This window comes from Lissotriton vulgaris, chromosome 6, assembly GCF_964263255.1.
Source record: "Lissotriton vulgaris chromosome 6, aLisVul1.2, whole genome shotgun sequence".
NCBI classification, from domain to species: Eukaryota; Metazoa; Chordata; class Amphibia; order Caudata; family Salamandridae; genus Lissotriton; species Lissotriton vulgaris.
The window spans coordinates 412124412-412145145 of NC_141694.1; the positions used below are offsets into that span (position 1 = coordinate 412124412).

Consider the following 20734-nt stretch of genomic DNA (forward strand, 5'->3'; position numbering starts at 1 on the left):
AAGGAATCATGTCAACACAGTGCTCCAGGGCTGTGCTTTCCCTCCACAATGCTGGCTCCATCTCCTGTGGGTCGTCTGATGTTTCTACCCTGCTCTGTGAAAGGAGGTGAGAACAAAGTGCTCAAGAACCAGGTTGGACTGGGCAAAGGCCTCTCTGCCTTCAGAGAACAAACAGAAAAGTAGTATACATATTGGGACTCCGACCCAAAAACTTTAGATCACTTCTGGGAACAAGAAACCTTTTGCCAAGGAGAAGAGCCAAGTAAGCTGCAGGAGTTTGGACTGCCCTTCTGCCAGTGTGCTGTTTGCTGGGTTGGCCTGCAGTGGTTTCTTTATTGCCAGGGAAAGGAGAAGGAACTTTTTAAGGACTTTCATCTTCTACAGGGTTTAATTTGTGCTTGCCTCCTGCTGAAGTCTCAGGGACAAAAGACTTCATCTCCAGCTCCCCTCTGAATTTCCTTGCTGGGAATTCTAACTGCAGAAGCCTGCGGGTCGATGGGAGCTGGAATTGCGACGCAACGACGAGAAGCGTGTCGCTGCCGCAGCTGTAATCGTCGCATCGCCGGAGAAGCGTGCCGCCGCCGCATCTCCCAGGAAGCGTGTCTTCGTCAAAGCTGTCTGCTGTCGCATCACCGGGGAAGCGTGACGCAATCAAAAGAGAGTCGCCATCACATCACCGAAGAAGCGTGTCGCAGGGCCTGTCGCGGCTCCAAAGTACATAGTCGTCGCAGGGCTGCCAGGGAGTCTACACATCGTCATTGCATTGCCGCTTTAAGGGCGCCATCTTCTCACATCGCATCAGGATTGTCGCATCGCATCGAGGCGCCATCCTGCGCATCGCAACTGGATTGCAATCCGAGAACCAATGCATCAACCCCGCACCGGTAAGGATCATGACGCATGTCCTCAACAAGACATTCATTCCAGTCAAATCTTTCTTACATTTTGAAAACAATATATGAGAATTACACAAGTATACTTATCTGCAAGGAGCAGCTAAATAAAAGAGGAAGATGGCTGCTGTGTTCAGGGTTTCATTGTGTTTTGAACATTCTATATTCTAGAAGTTTGGTTTTATGATGTATTTCTTCTAAGTGCTGCAAGGAGTGGTTGAATAAAAGGTTATGCATAATCATAGCCTCCGTGTCTTTAATGAAATCCAGATTCTCTCATCATAAACATGGAGAATCTACATTGTCCATCAGTCTGGATGCCACATGAGAAAACTGATGTATGTCATTGTTCCTCCTTCCTGCTACTCTCCTTCCACGAAGAACCTCATACCAAGACACTTCAAAATATGGATCAATAATAACAGTATTTATTTACAATCAAATGCAACGAAAGAAAATAATGTTGTGCTTAGGAAATGAGATGCTCCCCTTTAAGGCCATCAGTTCTCCCATACCCACAGTAATGTGCACCAACATTGCACAATTCTTTTTTCTGAGACAATTCCTGAAATCTGAAAATCTTAACTAGGCATTTTATTTTTAGAAAGCTAGCTTTTTTCTTTCTGTTTTATTAGCTGCTATTTCACACAGCGTGAAGAAGTAACAGGATCTCCTGCTGAATCCATAACCCACAACATATAGATGCAATCCTGCTTAAGCAATGAGCTTTTTTACCCTGCTCATTGTGTTGCACATTATGGAATTCCTCTGTGTTTTTTGTTCTGTGTTGTATTGGTTTCTGCCTGACGCCAATCCTTTTCCTCTCTAAGCCTAGAATAAAGATATGTTGAGCATAAGCACTGGCAACATTTACAGCTACTCGCCTAAAGTTACAAACGTTTACTTCTACGTGGCTAAAACGTATTAGTTTCATAAGTTGTGCATGTAAGGATATAAGCCTGTTTTCTGAACGGATCTTACGCAGTTTACAAAATAAGTAGGCTACACATGTATATGGTTAGGAGAGTTGACATTTTAAATTCTTTCGAAAAAAACCATTTTTTTAAAGAATATATTTTAGCTTTTGTTGTCTTGCCGTTTTGTACATGCTATGTGAAAATGCAACATAATTGTCTATTGATTGATTTTCCCAAGCTGTCTTAAGTACATATACCATTATCATTTGGTAATACAAGTGGCTGTGTAGGCCAGCATAGGAAATTCATTGATGAACGTTGAGACTCTCCACAATGATCTGAATGTCGGGTGTTTTACCACATTTGGATTGCATTTTCCAGGCAAGTCTTATGACACCTCTTTGTAAACACCCACTTCAACAACACAAAATTGAGTTTATAGTTGTGGAACTTACGCATACTTTGTGTTAACTATGCACTCAGTCCTGTGCAACTTTGAAATTCGGTCTCTATGTATCACTATTGCGACCCAAATATGGTAAACATTTTGGGAATAAGGACATATGTCCCTCATAAAAAACAATAATTTAAACGTATCTTTTACATAAAACAAGTCAGACTAAATATAAATGTTAAATTATCACACCATGACGTAAAGCCACATTGACTTCATAGACTCTTAGTATTTCATTTAAAATTATCTTTGCATAGAGCATAAGCCCGTGTTAGAATAACATTGGTGTGGTCATAAAGAAGTAGAAGTTAAGAATGAGAAGAGAGGTAATTATTCTTATACGTCTCCATGGAGTAAGGTCAACTAATTCTCTAGTGAACAAGTAAAGAGAGTGCAATGCAAAAAGATGTTCTTACTGCTGTAGCATGCAAACAAACTTTGGAGACCCTTTCACACTCATGATTGGGTATACTAATGTAATTTTTTAAATAAAATGCCATTCATTATTAGGCTTCATCTTTGCAGGCAGAGTTGCAGTTGTTCCGAGCCCGGTGGATGTCAGAACTTGCTCCAGGGCTGGGCTCAAACAGAACATCAGCAAGAGGGCCTGTACTAAATGCTACTGATACCAAAGGAAAGCAAGAGCTAGCGAAAGAAGAGAAGGTAAGTTAATGCATGTTCACATTAGTCAAGCCCAGAGACACTATAATACAATAAAGTAGTAATTACTGTTAGTTATCACATTTTAATATTGCACATTATTCATCTACATCATCTTAATATCTCATGCTGGCAAACAATTGTTTGGGATGCTTTATGCTTACTTCTGAGGACGTAGCGGGGGGGGGCTTGAATCCCATTTGGATATCCCATTTTTCCTCTGTATATTGCTGAACTTGCTCAATGTATACAATGCATTATGAATCGTATGTATAATATTAATGTCACAGAATCGACCCTACTCAGTGTTTGTGCTAGCATCTTGAATTGTCAGTCGTCTGGAAAGCAAGTACCAGATGAAAAACACAAACCTTTATAGTTTTGGAGTGGAAGTTGTCATTTTTAATCCTAGTATGGTCATCATACTTTTTTCCTCAGTTTTATGGGCTGCCCTTTGAAACAGGACCTCCTGCGGAATCCATAAAAACAGCATATGGATGAAACACTGCCTGAGCAATGAGCTGTTTTGCCATGTCCATTTTGTTGCACTTTATGGAATAACTGTGTTTTTTGTCTACCAGTTGCTCGCATCCTCACCACGAGCAGACTGACTCATTGGGGAATCAGATCGCTCCAGCAATAATTTTCTAATGGGCTCACAGAGCTGCCTGTCTGCTTGGAAAGGCTAATTGTGCGATGTTTAAATTTGATGCAACTGCCAAGGGATTAATAAAGACTACAGTAGTTGCTCATACGATCATCTTTTTTAGTGACATGAGTGTACAAGAAGTACATTTTAGGATTTACTTGACCGAAAAGGGGTACAATTATACTTTGTTGAATGTTTATTCCAAGATAGGGACATACAATCTTGTATTGCAATAGCCTTTTTTGGTTAAAGAAAACTGGCAATCCTGTAGTTTTTCAGCCAGCGCTTGTTTTTGCCCCATCCTTGGCGTGCAGGCCTGGGTCTTTTTTAAGGTTGTAAATGGTGATTCAAAGACAAAAAACAAAGTTGCAGGTACTGATTAATGTTAAATGCTTATATATATATCGTGCTAAGCTGTGATTTTTTTTATCCTCGGTGGATCATAGTATGCGGGACAAATATTCCTAAATATAGGACACAGGTGATCTGTGAGAATTCGTTCTGAAGGATATTACTACCTGCAGATTCCTCACCTTTTCTCCCCACCTGGAGGGAGGTACTGGCTCCATATCTGTCCCAGAAGCAGCAGCCCTGTGATGTCAGTGGAGCCATTAAGGGCCCTGTTGGCATACTGATTTCAGTTCCCTTTTTTCCACATCATTAATGCAAATCCCGGCCTCGCATCTCCTCAGGAGTTAGTCGATACGGTCAACGCTTTTCACAATTCCTTCTTTAGGTGCAGTTTTGTTCACTATGTCATGACCCAAACAGTCAGGTTTCAAACTGTGTGGGCACTGATGGTCAAATGTTCATTTGAGATCCACACAAAATCTGTCTTTAATGTTGTGGGGTCCGATCAAGATGTCTAGACCTGCAGCTCTTTTCAAAGTATAGATCTCAAGGCCATAAAAAAGAGAGAATCTAAAAGTTATGTCGCCACATTCTTATCCCTCACCGCAAGCATCTGTATCAGAGTGGAAACCAGTGAAAGATACCATGGAGGATCTGCATATGCAGTTCTAGCAGACCCGGCGTCGATTACAGAGATGTTACTGACCCCAGCAGCCTTATCTAGAGTTCCCCCCTCCAGGGACGGATCCAGCTATCTTTCTTAATGCGATGTATGACATTTTCCGATGATACATGGTTCCATCTTGAGCATAAGCTTCCATGTTCCACAATTGGAGAGCCGCTGGAGTGTCCCTTGAGTTTGTCATACAGCATAGAAGGGCTCCATTGTGTTGGATCAACTGCCTGCGGTGGCACTACTTAAGGATTCTCATGTGCCAGCAAGCGCTAATGACCAACAGAATGCAGGAATATAGCAGGTTTAGCATTGTCACAGAGGCTACTTCTGTACATTGAAATGTGCTATACCCTTGTACATAACGCCTCTCCAGAAGGTATAAAGGCCCATTACACCAGAGTTAAATCTTCTACTTCTGCTCTGTCTTGAGGGGTGCCAGTGGCAGACATCTGCAAGGTGGCAATATAGGCTTCCCCCACACTTAAAGCATTATTGCTTGGAGTATGAATGGGGAGGTAATCAGCTTTGCATGCTCAGCCCTTTAAGATCCAGTCATACACCATCCTCCGGTTCAGGTACTGCTTGAGGAACCTATTCAACAGGTGAGAAATATGCAGGTAGCAGAATCGAACAGAAAACAAGTTACTTATCTTCAATAACTATCTTTCTGGTGGATACTCTTATCTACCTGTAGATTCCTTGCCTCCCTCCCTGCCGCACGTTTGTTGCATGGTTATAAGCATATCCTCTTAATAGTTCTGCACCTGCCTTTCCGATGTTACTCTCCTCCTTCTGCCTTTAAAGCTTGTAACAAATGAATGGGTTCCTGGAGAACTTTCTGGCTCCAGTGACATCACAGGCACTTCGCTTGTGGTGCCAGCCCCTCTTACCAGCATGGTGAGTTATTGAAACATTTCCGGATTCAGTCTGAGATATTCAAAAGATGGGGAATCTGTTGGTAGATAGCGTATCCACTAGTAAGATTGTTACACAAGTAACTTTTTCAACAGGTAAGTAAACAAATTATTCAAGCTAACTGGCAAAGACAAGGGATGGGGAGAATAGAGGAATTTATCTTAGGAATGATCTCTATTTATGTGCTATCTTCCTGTAGTCACCAGGTTTTATTACTGCTCATTGGGGCAGTGTTTATACTATGGACTCCATGCAAGCATGTATTCATGTAGTTCTCCAGTATTGAATCTTTTATAGTTTCACATGCTTGGATCTTCCCCGTCGTCATGGTGGGAGTCCCACAGTAACATAAGAAATAGCAGTAATACAACATTACCATAGATCAGAAAACTTACTTAAGTAACTTTTCAGCCTCATTTTAGAATATCCAAACGTATATCCCTTTCCCCAAAAAGCCACCATACCTCTGATTTCTTACCACAAGTTGTGCGACAGGGAGTCTACCTGAGCTCTGCTCAGTTACAATATTTTCTTCTCAACTTTTGACATCCAGTTTCAGCTTTAGCTGCTCTCAAGGTATTTCTTGGACTTCATGCTTTTGACCTTACTGCTTTTGAGTTGCCAGAGCCTAAAAAAGGGCTCTTTAGGCCCTGTATGACCTGTGGGAAGTGTAGGCTATTCTCTGAAGACCCCCACAAACAGTGTCTGTATTGCCTTCACCCAGACCACAAACCCAGGGAATGCAAATATTGCCACACTTTTTCAGCTAAAACACTCAGGAGGGTAGGCTACAGAAGAAAAGGGGCTGCTTCAGATTCAGAGTCCGAACCGGAGGAAAAGGCCCGTTATTCCTCAAAGAAATTAAAGGATGCCAGTTCCTCTTCACATGATGGGGACTCTAAGAGATCTAAATCCCAGGACAAATCTGAGCCTAAACACCACAGGAAATCTCAGAGGCTTCAAATCCCTCTTCAGCTCCTGCGTCTGCCTCCCTGACTCCTCTCAGTGAATCTTCTTGACCGTTCACAGCGTCGTCAGATTTCACTCTCCTCAAGAAAAACAGAGGTTCCTGCACCGTCGACAGTTTCTTCTACGGCTACGGCGACGCCTGTTAAGACATTGACTGCATCGACGGAGCTTCGACGATGGTAGCAACAACGTTGTCGTCGGCGACAGTTCCAGCGATTACGTCACCGCAGACGCAAGCCATCCACGCACCGTTAATGGTACCACAGACAGTTGTTTTGACGGCTGCACCGTTGACAAGCCCGTCGACGGGACTGCCAACGGAGGGAGAAATCGGTCTCCTTTAGCACAAGAAAATTCAGGATTACTCAAAGATATCTCCTTTACCTCCTTCTCACCTTCTTGACTTCCAAAAGTCAGAGAATGAAGGCATGTTTGGCCCAGCATACAGTCCATCGCAGTTAAGGGTCAAGTGCCAAGATTCTAATGATGAGGACATTGAAATCCATGATTCATCTTCTTATCTGGCAGGGGAATTTTCATTTGAGGAAAGAGGCACATCCGTCATGCAGAGGCTAGATTCCTTCCAGGAATGCTATCCTTACGTTGATAGAGAGGAGGAGCGTCATCAGTTCAGGGAACCATTAATGAACGTTCCAATGTCTCTGGCGTATGATCTCCATCACATGCTTAGGGTTTTCCGGACGCAAATGCTCCTCAGAGGCCCTTACCTCCTCAAGAGATACCCAAGATTCTTCCGGGCCAAAGTACTCCCAAATCCACAAGGGAGAAGACCCTTCCTCCTCCTATAGTCATCACGGAAGACCCTCCGGATGCTCAGAAGGAAGAAGGTGAGATACAAACAGACACAGATGTCCAGGATGAATGGGGTGACTACATCGCCCCTAACCTTCCTGCTGCGGATTCTCCTCTGGCAGATATCGGGGGATTTCATGATCTTTTGGAGCGTGCTTCCAAACATTTTGACTTCACAATGCCAACCAAACAGACTGGGTGTTTTTTTATTGTAAACCAGGGACTCAACGTTCAGTGAGAGCAATCCCTATAATTGACATTCTGTGGCAAGAGTGGCTAAAGCTGATGAAGACACCTGCCTCAGTTCCAGCGGTTATTCCAAGCCTAGACAAAAAATATGAGGCTCCTGATGACTTTCCTGTGTGCCTCATTGGTCACCCGAGGCCACACTGTGTGATCATGCAGATAGCACAGAGAAGAGCCAAGAATCCAGCATCCCTCTGCGCTGCCCCACCAGACAAGGAGGGTTATTGCCTCAACAGTATTGGAAAGAGGTTCTCAGCTTTGGCGGCTACCTCCATTAGAGCCTCTAATGCCATGGCCATTTTGGAGAGATATGGCCAGCAGATCTGGTCAGACATCTCTACTTTGTTGGAACATCTACCAGAAGATAAAATGAAAGAGGCAAAAGATATTCTTTTGGAGGGAGAAAGAGCTTCTTCAGAGCTCATTGAGATGGCTATGGACGTTTCATTTGCTGCATTTCAGCAGATGGCAGGATCAGTAGTCCTGCGTCGTCAGGGATGGTTAAAGGCAACCACCTTTCGTCCGGAGGTCAAGGCCAAGGTTTTAGGTATGCTTTTTGATGGGGTGTGCTTATTTGGTAACCACGTAGACTAGGAGTTCCAGTCTATCAAGAAGGACACGGATAAAGTCAAAATCTTAGGCAATCTCCAGCAGCGCCGCTTTCAGTCCTGCCTGGCTAGAGGTCGGGGACAATTCTTATCCCATCCGCAATTTCAATAGCGGTGCCAACCGTATCTGCAGACTACCTACTGGCCATACAACCAGTCTTTTCAGTCCAACACCGCTCAGATGTATTCGAAACCGGCAGGACGCAAGAGGCCGCAATCTGCTGGAAATTCCCATGACTCCAGTAGGAGACAATGAAGAGCATCAGGCCCCTGCTACCATAGTCCCACACCATGATCACGTCTCCTTCGCATCCTTTCAGAAATGATACTCCTTTTCTTACATGGGTTCTAGACATTTTCCAACATGACCACACTCTAGAATTAATTCAGCATCCTCCAAATGTTCCACCGCGCACAGTTCTGCCCTGTCACCTTCCAGATTTCAAGAATGAACTAAATTTGCTTCATCTCAAGCAGGCTATTGAGGAATAATCCCCCAACCAGCAAAACCGGGGGTTTTATTCCCACTTCTTTCGCAACAAAAAGAACAAGAATTTGCAATGCAATAGGTCTCGCATTAGGAAAGTGTGAGCTATTGGTATTGTAAATGACAATTTTTTTAATGTGTTGGCTTTGAAAATATATAAATTAATAGCATTGTTATTCACAAAGCTAATAGCTTACACTTTGCTAATGCGAGTCCTATTGGCTATGGCAAGCTTGTTGGTAGCAAGCCAGGACACTGCTGTTTTGTTTGGGCTGAGTGATGTGGTGGTGTCCCTGAGTGATGTGGTGGTGTCCCTGAGTGATGTGGTGGTGTCCCTGAGTGATGTGGTGGTGTCCCTGAGTGATGTGGTGGTGTCCCTGAGTGATGTGGTGGTGTCCCTGAGTGATGTGGTGGTGTCCCTGGGTGATGTGGTGGTGTCCCTGGGTGATGTGGTGGTGTCCCTGGGTGATGTGGTGGTGTCCCTGGGTGATGTGGTGGTGTCCCTGAGTGATGCGTGGTGGTGTCCCTGAGTGATGTGGTGGTGTCCCTGAGTGATCTGGTGGTGTCCCTGAGTGATGTGGTGGTGTCCCTGAGTGATGTGGTGGTGTCCCTGAGTGATGTGGTGGTGTCCCTGAGTGATGTGGTGGTGTCCCTGGGTGATGTGGTGGTGTCCCTGGGTGATGTGGTGGTGTCCCTGGGTGATGTGGTGGTGTCCCTGGGTGATGTGGTGGTGTCCCTCAGTGATGTGGTGGTGTCCCTGAGTGATGTGGTGGTGTCCCCGAGTGATGTGGTGGTGTCCCCGAGTGATGTGGTGGTGTCCCCGAGTGATGTGGTGGTGTCCCCGAGATATGTGGTGGTGTCCCCGAGATATGTGGTGGTGTCCCGGAGATATGTGGTGGTGTCCCCGAGATATGTGGTGGTGCCCCCGAGTGATGTGGTGGTGCCCCCGAGTGATGTGGTGGTGCCCCCGAGTGATGTGGTGGTGCCCCCGAGTGATGTGGTGGTGCCCCCGAGTGATGTGTTGGTGCCCCCGAGTGATGTGGTGGTGTCCCTGAGTGATGTGGTGGTGTCCCTGGGTGATGTGGTGGTGTCCCTGGGTGATGTGGTGGTGTCCCTGGGTGATGTGGTGGTGTCCCTGGGTGATGTGGTGGTGTCCCGGGGTGATGTGGTGTGAGGGTGAGTGAGGGTGAGAGGGTTGTGAGGGTGAGTGAGGGGTGTGAGGGTGGGAGAGAAAGAGGGGGTGTGAGGGTGAGGGAGGGTGATGGGGTGAGGGTGTGTGAGGTTGAGGGGGTGTGAGGGTGAGGAGGTGTGAGGGTGAGGGTCCGAAGTAAATGGTGGCAGGGCAGACATCATAAGACGGAGAGAAGAGACTGCGTTGGTCAGTTTCAGAATCAGGAGGGGCAGAGTCAGCACAGTCTGCGAGGGATCAACGTGTCTAGAGGCAAAGCATAGTGGATGCAGCGTTGCAGCTAGCAAGTCGAGTGTTTCAAGCTGAGTATCCCTAGAGAGATGGCAACACAGCAACAGCATTTGAGGAGCAAGGCTACTGTAAACAAGTACGGTAGGCTTTCACTTTCGTCCAGAAACAAGCTCTCGGCATTGCTGTGGCTGGGGGGGGGCGGCGGAGCGGCAGCCTTTGAAGTCTGAAGCCGAGGCACAGACAATGGTGGTTCGCAATGTGCAGCGGGAGAAGGGGGATCGGCAGCCTTTGAAGTCTGATGCTGAGGCACAGACAAATGGTGGTGTGTTATGTGGCTGGCGATGGTGTGCAAGCGCATAGATCAAATGAACTGTATGCGATCCGCAGCCATTTTGGTAGACTTTTCTTTTCTGCTTACTATAATCTCGCCGGAGCAATGTGCAAGCGCATTGGCTCAGGCGAGACCTAAAAATGGGAAATGGAGGCGGGTCATGGACCTCAGAATGCTGAACAAGTTCATAGAGTCAATCTTTTAGGATGCTCTCTCTTCAGGAGATTCTTCTTCTAATGGGGAAAGGGGATGTTCTAACATCTTTTGTTCTCCTTGACGCCTATTTTCATATTCCCATTCACCCTCAACATGGAAAACTTCTCGGGTTCAAAGTGGCAGGGCACCATTATCAATTCAAAGTACTCCCTTTTGGTTTAAAGTCCGCTCCCAGGGTGTTCACAAAGTGCCTGGCACCGATAGCAGCCTTCTTAAGACATTCAGGTCACAAGGTGTTCCCATACCTGGACGATTGGCTCATAAAGACTCCATCTTTTCATGCGGCAGAAATTTCAACAAGAACCTGTCTGATTCTCTTCCAGTATCTAGGTCTTCACATCAATCACGAAAAATCGTCCATTATCCCGGCCAAATAGTTGGTCTTTCTGGGTGCATGTCTTGACAAAGAACTGGGCAAAGCCTTTCACCCTCAGGAAAGAATAATATGGATACAACAAAGCTTCTTTCAACAAGAAGGTTCGCTTCTGTGAGGCATTACCAGTCCATGCTGGGGATGATGTCCTCTTGCATCCCGCTCATTCCCAATTGCCGACTTCGCATGCGACCGCTGCCGGAACAGCTTGATTCGCAGTGAGTTCAGTTTAAAGGCTCATTTAACGACAAGGTTTTTATCATCTGGAAGCTCTAGTGAAGGTGAAAATTCAACCCCTCAGAGAAACTACAACAGACGAGGTGGTTTTCAACAGCGACATCAAGGATTCCAGCAACAACATCAAGGACCTTTTTTAGCCAGAGGCCAAACAAAACAGCGTGGAAAGACAAGGAACATTCCCCAACCATGGGAGGTGTCGACAAGACGGCAAAACTACAAGAACTGATTCCCTCGCCGATATTCAATCTGTCAAATAAAACACTCACAAAAGATGAAGAGTCAATTTTAAGAAAAGGGCTCACTTTTGTTCCATCAAAACATACAGACTTTATCAAACTCAAGACAGAAGTGATAGAATTTTGTCGGAAAGTAAGATTAAAATCATTCTTTACAGATAACACCTATCAGCCTGCATTAGAAACAACAGGATTACGCAACAAATCATCTTTTTGTCCTCCCACCAGCAAAGTCCCTAAAGAGGTGATCACATTTGAACGAACTTTATTATCCGCCGTGACCGAAATGGAAAATAAGAGAAAATGGATTAAATACAACATATCCAAAGCAGAGTCAACAGCTTTAATTAACCTAAAAGCAGACACTTCAGTCATTATAAAACATGCCGATAAGGGCGGGTCGATTGTAATTTGGGATAAGGAGCTATATATTCAAGAAGTTCGGAGGCAATTTAGTGATGAAACTTGCTACCCCAAAATCAATAAATACCCTACATCTGATTTGAGGAATTAATTGTTTGGAATAATTGACGAAGGTTTTGAACAAGGGTTTCTTGGCAAAAAGGAGATGGATTACCTCAAAACCAAATATCCCAGAATCCCTTTATTATATGGATTGCCAAAAATACATAAAAATGAAACAACACCTCCTGGCTGCCTGATAGTATCAGGCTGTGGATCCCCATTGGAACCAATTTCCAAGTTTGTTGATTTTTTCCTAAAACCTTTTCTCCATCAGGTTAAATCCTTTGTACAGGATACAACTGATTTTATTAACAAACTGTCCACAATTGAATTCGACAAAAACATTCATCTAATGGTAACAATGGACATTACGTCCTTATACACCCAGATACCCCAGGACGAAGAATTATATTTGGAAGAGTGCGAGAGACCACACAAGGTACCAACTGCATTTATTAAAAAACTTGCAGAATTTGCCTTAAAGAGAAACTATTTCAATTTCAATGAAGAATTTTTCTTCCAAATAGGAGGTGTGGCTATGGGATGTCCATTTGCCCCAGAGCTTGCTGTGCTGTTCATGGCTAAATATAAGGAAACTTTCTTCTACAAGAACAACCCCTTTGTACAATGGATAACACACTGGTATCGATTTATAGACAATATCTTCTTCGTCTGGACTGGCTCAGAAGAGAATTTGAAAAACTTCCATGAGTGGATAAATAACAGAATGCCCACAATTAAATTCAGCATGGAACACTCCAAAGACAAAATGCCGTTCTTAGATGTTGAGGTTTACCCTTCCAGTGGAGGTCTGGTGACAACATTGTATAAAAAACCAACGGATTGGAGCAAAGCCTTGCATTTTGGAAGTAATCGCCCACGCAGCCTTAAGGACAATCTCCCTTATGGGCAATATCTCAGAATTCAGCGCAATTGTAAAGAGAAGGAGGAATATTTAAGGCATGCAGAAAATCTCACGTTCAACCTCCAACAACGTGGTTATCCCAAAAAATTGCTTTAAAAAATCCCTCAAGAGGGCTTGGTGGACACAGAGGGAGAGCCTACTACAAAGAAGACCGAAAAAAGACATTCTGTCCAAATTCAAACACTTTGAAGAAGGTGGTCAAACAAAATTGGCATTTGTTAAAAAATCTGGACCAATCTTTTAAGAACGAACGTCTTTTTGCATTCAAAAAGAACCATAGTATTGCCAATCAACTAGTGAGAGCAGCTGTACCACGAGTAAAGAATCCAAACTTGCGCACTATGTTAGGTCTACCCCCCGTTCAAGGCCACCACAAGTGCGGGACATGTTCATGTTGCGATTCAACAAAAGAAGGAACAGTATTCATACACAATCAGACAAATTGGAAACATGAGGCCTTCTCCAACTGTAAAACCCGATATGTGGTATATGGAATGATATGCCCATGCAATCTCCTATATATCGGAAAAACCAACCAAGAGGTACGTTTAAGAATACAGCAACATAAATCAAGAATAAAAAACAAGGGGGGAGGAGCTACGCTAGCAACCAAGATGGCCACATAACCTCCCGGCTCCGCCGACCTCCGCCAGCAGCTCGTATATCCTGCAAAATATCCTGACTTCACACCGAACTCCCATGTGTATGAGGAGTGACTGACTCTGAAGGCGCAATCCCGAACTTTCTATCATACCGGGTGCCAGAGATACGCTGTGTTTTATTTCTCGGCCTACCCCGTAGCGGAAGCCGGGGCCTCGATTTCCCACCCATCCGGGCTGGAATTGAACAACATCGGCTGTGAACCCTGGGCTTTGTCCGGTCTCCCGAGCGGAGATATAATCTTCCTGTTTGTGACGGCTATTTCATATCCTGCCTGCAACACACACGCTACGGCGGGCCACATCGTTTGCTGCGGCCCCGTATCCTACGTTCGGAGACATAAGCTTGTCGTGGGAGTGAGGACGGGAGCCCTGATCAGCGACAAAGGAGTAACGTCGTGAGGTGAGAGCGCCCGTCGCTGGTGTCCGCTCCAGATTTGCTGACTACCCCGGAGAAGCCGGCCTCCGGGGTTTGCATCCTGATCTGTGGCTTGCGAGGGGAGATGGAGGAGACAGAAGACTCGCCACCGCTGCACGCCGTAATGGCGGCCGTCAGAGCGTTCCATTCACAGATCACCATCAACTACCAGGCACTGTCGGTGACAATGGACGATCTTTGCCGGAGACCGGACAGTGGTTTTTTGCCATCATTGCAGCCAGCGTTGGCGCCAACGGAACATTTTCTATCCGATTTCGAGGTCCCCGTGCAGACGCCGGATCCCTGTGGCACTGCGGATTCCTATACTACGGATCGTGCGCCCATGAACATTGTCTGCGTTCCCTGCTTGAACCCTATCTCGCCGAATTTCACTATGGACAACCTTGACTGCCCTCACAAGATCACCTGTGACTATTGGAGAGTTTCATCATTCTGCCACGCTTTTTCTCGCTTGCTTTGTGTGGATCGTGAGCTCCTATTCTTTACTTGGCTTGTTCGTACTGACTTGAATTTTCATGCAAGCATTATCACTCTCACTGTTGCTGTGGCCTGGGTTATAAGTGCTCCAGTGAACATTCGTACCGGCCAGGGTTAACTTGTGGGGCTTTTCAGGATACGGGACAACAAATTACTCTACTGTTGGGATTGTGACCTGTTAACTGCGGGAGTCGGGTGGTATGTTTGGTGCTTCCCCGGATTGATATTGTATTTCGCAGCATTTATTTTGAACTTGTTTCCGGGGGGTCGCATCTGGTGGGGGGTAGGGGAGTCCGGGAGTGTGTAATTCTGTTTCTCCTCCTCCGCTACTCTCTTCTTTTAGGGATGCTTTGGGGCGACAGGCACGCTGCTAGTGGGTTAGGCCGTAGCCATTGCAGGTGTGCAGGGTGGTGGGGGGGTTTGTTATTTTGCCTTTGTTTTGTTCTATGGCCCCCTTTTTCTTCTCTCTTTCGGGTTTTCCTCTGGGCGACAGGCGCGCTGCTAGTGGGGTAGGCCGTAGCCATTGCGGGGCAGCAGGGTGGGTGGTGCGAGGGGGGTTTGTTATTTTGCCTTTGTTGTGTTCTATGGCCCTTTTCTTTTTCTTTCTTACAGGGTCCGGTAGCGATAGCTTTCGCTTTCATCCTGAAGTAGATGAGTGGGCGGGGTCTGGGGTGGGTGGCTGCGATGATAGATAGGTAGCTATGTCCTTTACTCTTAGGGAACTAACTGTCGCTTGCATTTATATTGTTGATCTATTTTGTTTCACGACTACTTTTAACACCTACCCGCATTTTTGTACCTCCGAATATGTAGCTCCGGATATCCTGGATTTCCTTCTTTTTCGCATTCTTGGGGGGGGTAAATATAAAATGAAACCTTATTAATATCCTTGATTCGAACTGTTTCCGATACACCATCTATCCTTTACCGCTGCCGGGCCCACGGGTTGTCGGCTGAATAGCTGTGTTATTTGCATTATTGATCCGTGGTGCATACCTGTGGTACCGGCACCTGCGGTTGCATGGCTACTTTTGTATCTTGTGTTGAACGTTATAATAAAGGTTTTCCCCCCCCAAAAAAAAGAATAAAAACAACGTTGCTACTGCACCTTTGGTCAACCATTGGTGGGGAAAAAATCACAAAAAATCTGAGATACTATGGACAGTAATTTCAAAGGTGGAAAATGATGCATGAGGCGGTGATTTGGATGCCAAATTAACAAGAAGGGAAGCCATGTTAATAGTCAAGTTTAATACAGCAACATTAGGACTGAATGAATTGTCCGAAATGTTCAAACTGTGACTTGATTCATCACAACCATCTGTATTAATAAGATCCACATGTCCTAGGCGTGCATACAACATCATTGAGTTACGTGGCACATTTTTTAATAAAAATGTAAATAAGACTGCACTCTAAATTTAGATTTCAGGGGGTGTATCAGACGCTGAAATAAAAACACCAATGAGAAAACGGAATATGGGATTTTCACAATGACGAATTTATTAGCTGTAGGAAAAATCAATCGAAACCGCACAACACAAGGAAGGAATTACCCTCAATCCAAATGTGCACAATGATATGTCTTACCACTCAAACAGGCAGATACATTCAGTAATACATTGAATGTACAACAAATAAAGAGGGCGAAAGAAGATTGTGAGGGATACCATGTAACTCCTTGAAAACTACAAATCCCGATGTACTACGGCCAGTGATCGCGTAATGAGACGAATGATATCTTAAAAAAACAACCCGACCGTTTTTTCATTAACACATTCTGAATATGTAAAACATCTAAAAGTAAAATCAAACCAGGAATGTTCAAGAAAAAACATTGAGATGCTTGCAAATTATCGCATAAAGACCCTGATCCGATCGCACTACACTTCCCATGATCCTAATCGGACCAGGAAGTGAATGCGACTGAGAAGCATCTCCACACGGGCAAGGAAAAGCCGGTCGAAAAATGCCGCAGTGTGCCTCGTCTTATTAAAGTAAGCTAAACCTTCAACGTACGCTAGCCCTAGTAGTAACCGATTCATCAACCTTACGGAGCAACATATTGTTAACACGGAGTCCCTCATTGTTTATAGATACGCAAGCGGGAGCACCCTGAAAACCATCATAACGAGCCTGATTATCTCTTTAAGGTAAGCGCTGCTTCTCAGCAACCATACACGCAGAAACAGTATCATTTTGAATAGGACAACCGGACTAATTGAGTCAACACCCCACCCCTTTTCTCTCCCCCCCCCCCCCCCCTGCCTTTTAGACTGCAGAGAGTCGGGCAGCGTAGATAAATACAGACGTAAAAATGACACAACAAGTAAGTGATTGTTGATATGCATGCTATAGAAAGTTGGAGAACATGGTCTGAATAGGTTTTGTGATTGTGGTTTCCTGCATTTTTTGCAGTTTGACGTCATGGACATTCCAGTTACACTCTGATGAGCAAGAGGTAAGGTCTGGAGACTTGTGGTTTTGGGGAGAGGCAGCTGAGAGACCACAAACTTGAATTCTAAAAAAACATTTTTGTTCTCCATTACAGATATTTGTCCTGATGATAACTCCTAATTGATGCGAGTTCGAAACGCGTAGACTTTCAGAAATAAGCCAAAAATCAAAAAACTAAAAAAAGTGATAGGAAACAGTAAATTGTATATATAATTTTTTGGTTTAAAACACATATTGGCTTGTGTTGTGAATATTCAGATTCCAGCATATATTGAATCATTGATGTATCTTTGTTTTGTTTGTATTGGTATGATTGACGGATGAGTGAGGTTTGAATGAATAACTGTTGAATGCATTGTTGTAAATAGGAAAGTTGTTTTTGATAATAAGATTGTAATTTTTTGTTGTGTACATAAGGTTTTAAAATTTGTGTAAAAATTTGATAACACATATTCAAGTAGAAGAGTAAATCATAAAATAAAAAGCAAATAAAACAATTGGAATTAAAACCAACAAACATATTGTTTCGATCATATGTTGTGACCAAAAAGTTTGTTAGCGGCACGTGCATCTATTTTGTTCAATACAAGCTTGTGGCAAGCTGTGCCGTTGGGAGCCCAGACCCAGTGGTGTTTTTTCGTTTAAGGTTTGTATTTCAGCATCAATGACTGCCGCAATGGCCTGGTGGATGTTCGGGGACAATCTGTGCGCCAAGTCTTTGTTTCATCCACTCTGTACCACAGCTTGTGATGACTTCGGATGTGTTGATGGACAAGTGGGGGGGCTCACCTTCAACACAAGTGGTCCAGACAGGAATAGGAGTCTCTCATAAACATTCTGGAGCTCAAAGCAGTATTTTTACTCTGAAGGTTTCCTGCCTCTCATCAAAGGTGCCTCGGTGCTCGTCAGGATGGACAACACTACAATGTTTTACCTCTGAAAGCAAGGCGGAACGAGATCTCGGACACTTTCCCTTCTTGCGTAATAGATATGGGGATGGCTAATTGCCAACCACATCTCCTTGCGAGTGGAGCATGTGCCAGGGATTCACAAAGAGAAGGCAGACTCTCTCTCAGCAGGGCCTCCAAGCAGTGCTGCAAATGGGAACTCAACAACCACCATTTGAAGGAGGTGTTTCAATCTCTGGGTTACCCAACATGAGATCGGTTTGCTACGTTCCTAAACAAAGTGTCCTCTCCGCAAGCAGACATCCTCGTCAAAAGTCATGGAGAAACGCCTTCCAGTTTTCGTGGACGGGGATGTTCGCCTGTGCTTTTCCCCGTTTCCACTCATTCCTCGAGTACTTAAAAAAAATGAAGTAAGAGCCTTGTTGGATCATTCTCATCGCTCCAGGGTGGGCAAGACAGTTCTGGTACACCGAGCTGCATCGCCTATCCGAGTGTGCCCTGATTCTCTTCCCTCCAAAGGATCTTCTCTACATGAACCTGGGACAAGTTGTTCATCCGCAAATTCCCTCTCTTCATTTGTCAACTTGTCTTCTCACCATGCTGAATTTGGGGATTTGAGACTTTCCGAGGAGTGTACTAACATACTTCAGAAATCCCGAGCATTGTCTACGTTCAAATGTTACACCCCTAAATGGAAGAGATTCGGTACTTGGTGTATCTCGCAAGCATTGCATCCATTCTCTTCATCTCCAGAGGAGGTGCTGCTTTATCTTTTGCTCATAGCGAAATCAGGACTTTCTCACTCTTCATAAAAGTTCATCTTGCTGCAATTTCTAGGTATAGAGGGCGTTCAAACCAAACTTCTGTGTTCTAACCGACTCATCAAAGAATTTATGAAGGGGCTTTTTAGAGTTTTCCCGCCTGTAATGCGTCCTACAGTTTTGTGGCAATTAAACACTGTTCTATCTCAACTCATGTGTCCGCCCTTTGAGCCAGTGAACAAATGTGAATTAAAGTTTCTCCCTTGGAAAGTGGTTTTTCTCTTGGCCTTTACGTCAGCCAGACGTATCGGTGAAATCCAAGTTCTCACCATAAAGGATCCATAGCTGTAGTTTTATCATACGCACTAACCCATCTTTTATACCTAAAGTACCTTCAACTTGCCACCTCAATGACCCGATTGTTTTACCAACATTCTTTCCTAATCCATCCTGTGCAGCGGAAAGGGTGTTACATTCTCTGGGCATCAAACAATGCTTAAAGTTTTATCTGAAAAGAACGGAGTCATTCCTTAAATCCTCTCGGCTAATGATCTCTTTCTCGGCACCAAGGAAAGGACAAGCCTTGACAGGGGCCAGCATTGCTTATTGGGTCACCTTCACAAATTCCTTCTGTCATGAAAAAGCTGGTTGTCCGCTTCTTGCGAAAGCACAGACTCACTCTACCAGGAAAGTGGTGACTACCTCAGCCCTGTTTGCGGGAGCATCTCTCCCGGACATTTGCAGGACGGCAACATGAGCAAACGCTCAGACATTAACGAAGCATTACTGCCTTGATGGCTGGAAAAAGACAGCTATTGCTTTTGGACAAGGTACACTCTGACGCTTCTTTGCCTATGGTAGGCAGCTTTTAGCCTGCTATGGTCTTTATAAAATGTGTGTAAATTTGTATTATTCTCTTCTTGGTTTTCTGATGCTACAAGTTTACGTTAGGGTGGGATGTTTCGCCTCCCGCCACCATTTTCTTTGTGTTTTTACTGCTTACTAATCGGATTCTAGCATGTGAATCTATAAAAGATTCAATATTGGAGAAAAAACAAGTTACTTATCTGCACACTTGGTTCTCCAGTATTGATATCTTTCATAGATTCACATGCAATCCTTCCTCCTCCCCGATAAGGCTCACCAATTCCCTCAGAGTTTGTTTGCCTTTACACTTGTGCTCGCAATCTGAGGTATGGTGGCTCTGTGGGAAAGGGAATTCTGAGTTCTCAGCTGTGATTGGCTGAAGTTTGGATGTTCTAAAATGAGGCTGAAAAGTTACTTAAGTTAGTTTTCTGTTCTATGGAGGTCTATGGTAATGTTTTATTTCAGCTATTTCTTATGTTACCATGACGACGGGGAAGATTCAAGCATGTGAATCTATAAAAGATATCAATACTGGAGAACCACAGTGTACAGGCAAGTAACATGTTTTGCATTTAAACAGTGAGTTACCTTAATTAGATAATAGTTTGTGCCAAGCTTGAAAGTTGTGGGACCGAGTCCTTTATCTGATGTTACAATACTTACCGAAGTGGCTGATACTATAAGGTATGGTGAGTCCTTTGAGAGCAATATATTGCATCTTATGCTGGAGCACCACATTTTGAAATCTGAGACTATGGTAATCCTTGGGCAGAACGCTACTTCAAGTGCTTTGGAAGAGCATGGCGCAGCAGCATTTAGTTTGTCTGTTCAGTGTATTGGTTCCAATTCAGATAATTGTGAGGTCTCCACAGAGAGTCTCAGTTTCCGTCTCAGCAGGGAGGACCCACAGTTGGCAAAGTTCATGCAACCAGTGTGTGGAGTTACAGCTCAGGTGTGCCTATTAAGGGATCCCTTTCTAAAGGAAGTGGGTAGTTCATATCCATGTTTATATGCTGGACAAGGCTATTGCAGGGGCTGGTCATGGTAGTGGCTGCTAGACTAGCCACCTAGCCAACTAGTGCTCCTAGAGAGGACAAAGTAGAGAATTCTTCCCAAACAGAGATGTTGGCAGAGGAGGCTTAGAGGCACCACTATTGCTTTAGGTGAATTTACAGGCAAGGATTAAAAAATTGATGTTTGTAAACGAGTAGAGGCTGTTAATAGGAGGCCTGTGGGTAATACAAGTTGTGGAAGGCTTTCACGTAGTGTTCTGGGGGCTGCCAAATCTGGTGAGCTGGCCATCAATCCTTCACTTCTCCCAG

At 44.5% G+C, this 20734-nt stretch overlaps 1 protein-coding gene across 2 annotated transcripts in view; it reads left to right on the forward strand.

Annotated features, from left to right (window-relative positions):
- Positions 1 to 20734, forward strand: part of FBXO9 (F-box protein 9) — a 373518-nt gene that overhangs the window by 66811 nt on the left and 285973 nt on the right. Inside the window, exon 3 of one of the 2 annotated variants that reach the window (XM_086926428.1) lies at positions 2790 to 2927. In XM_086926428.1, the coding sequence (XP_086782554.1) occupies positions 2790 to 2927 (138 nt within the window). Of the gene's footprint in view, positions 1 to 2774; positions 2928 to 20734 lie in introns of both variants that reach the window. The other variant, XM_086926427.1, reaches the window with a different exon arrangement.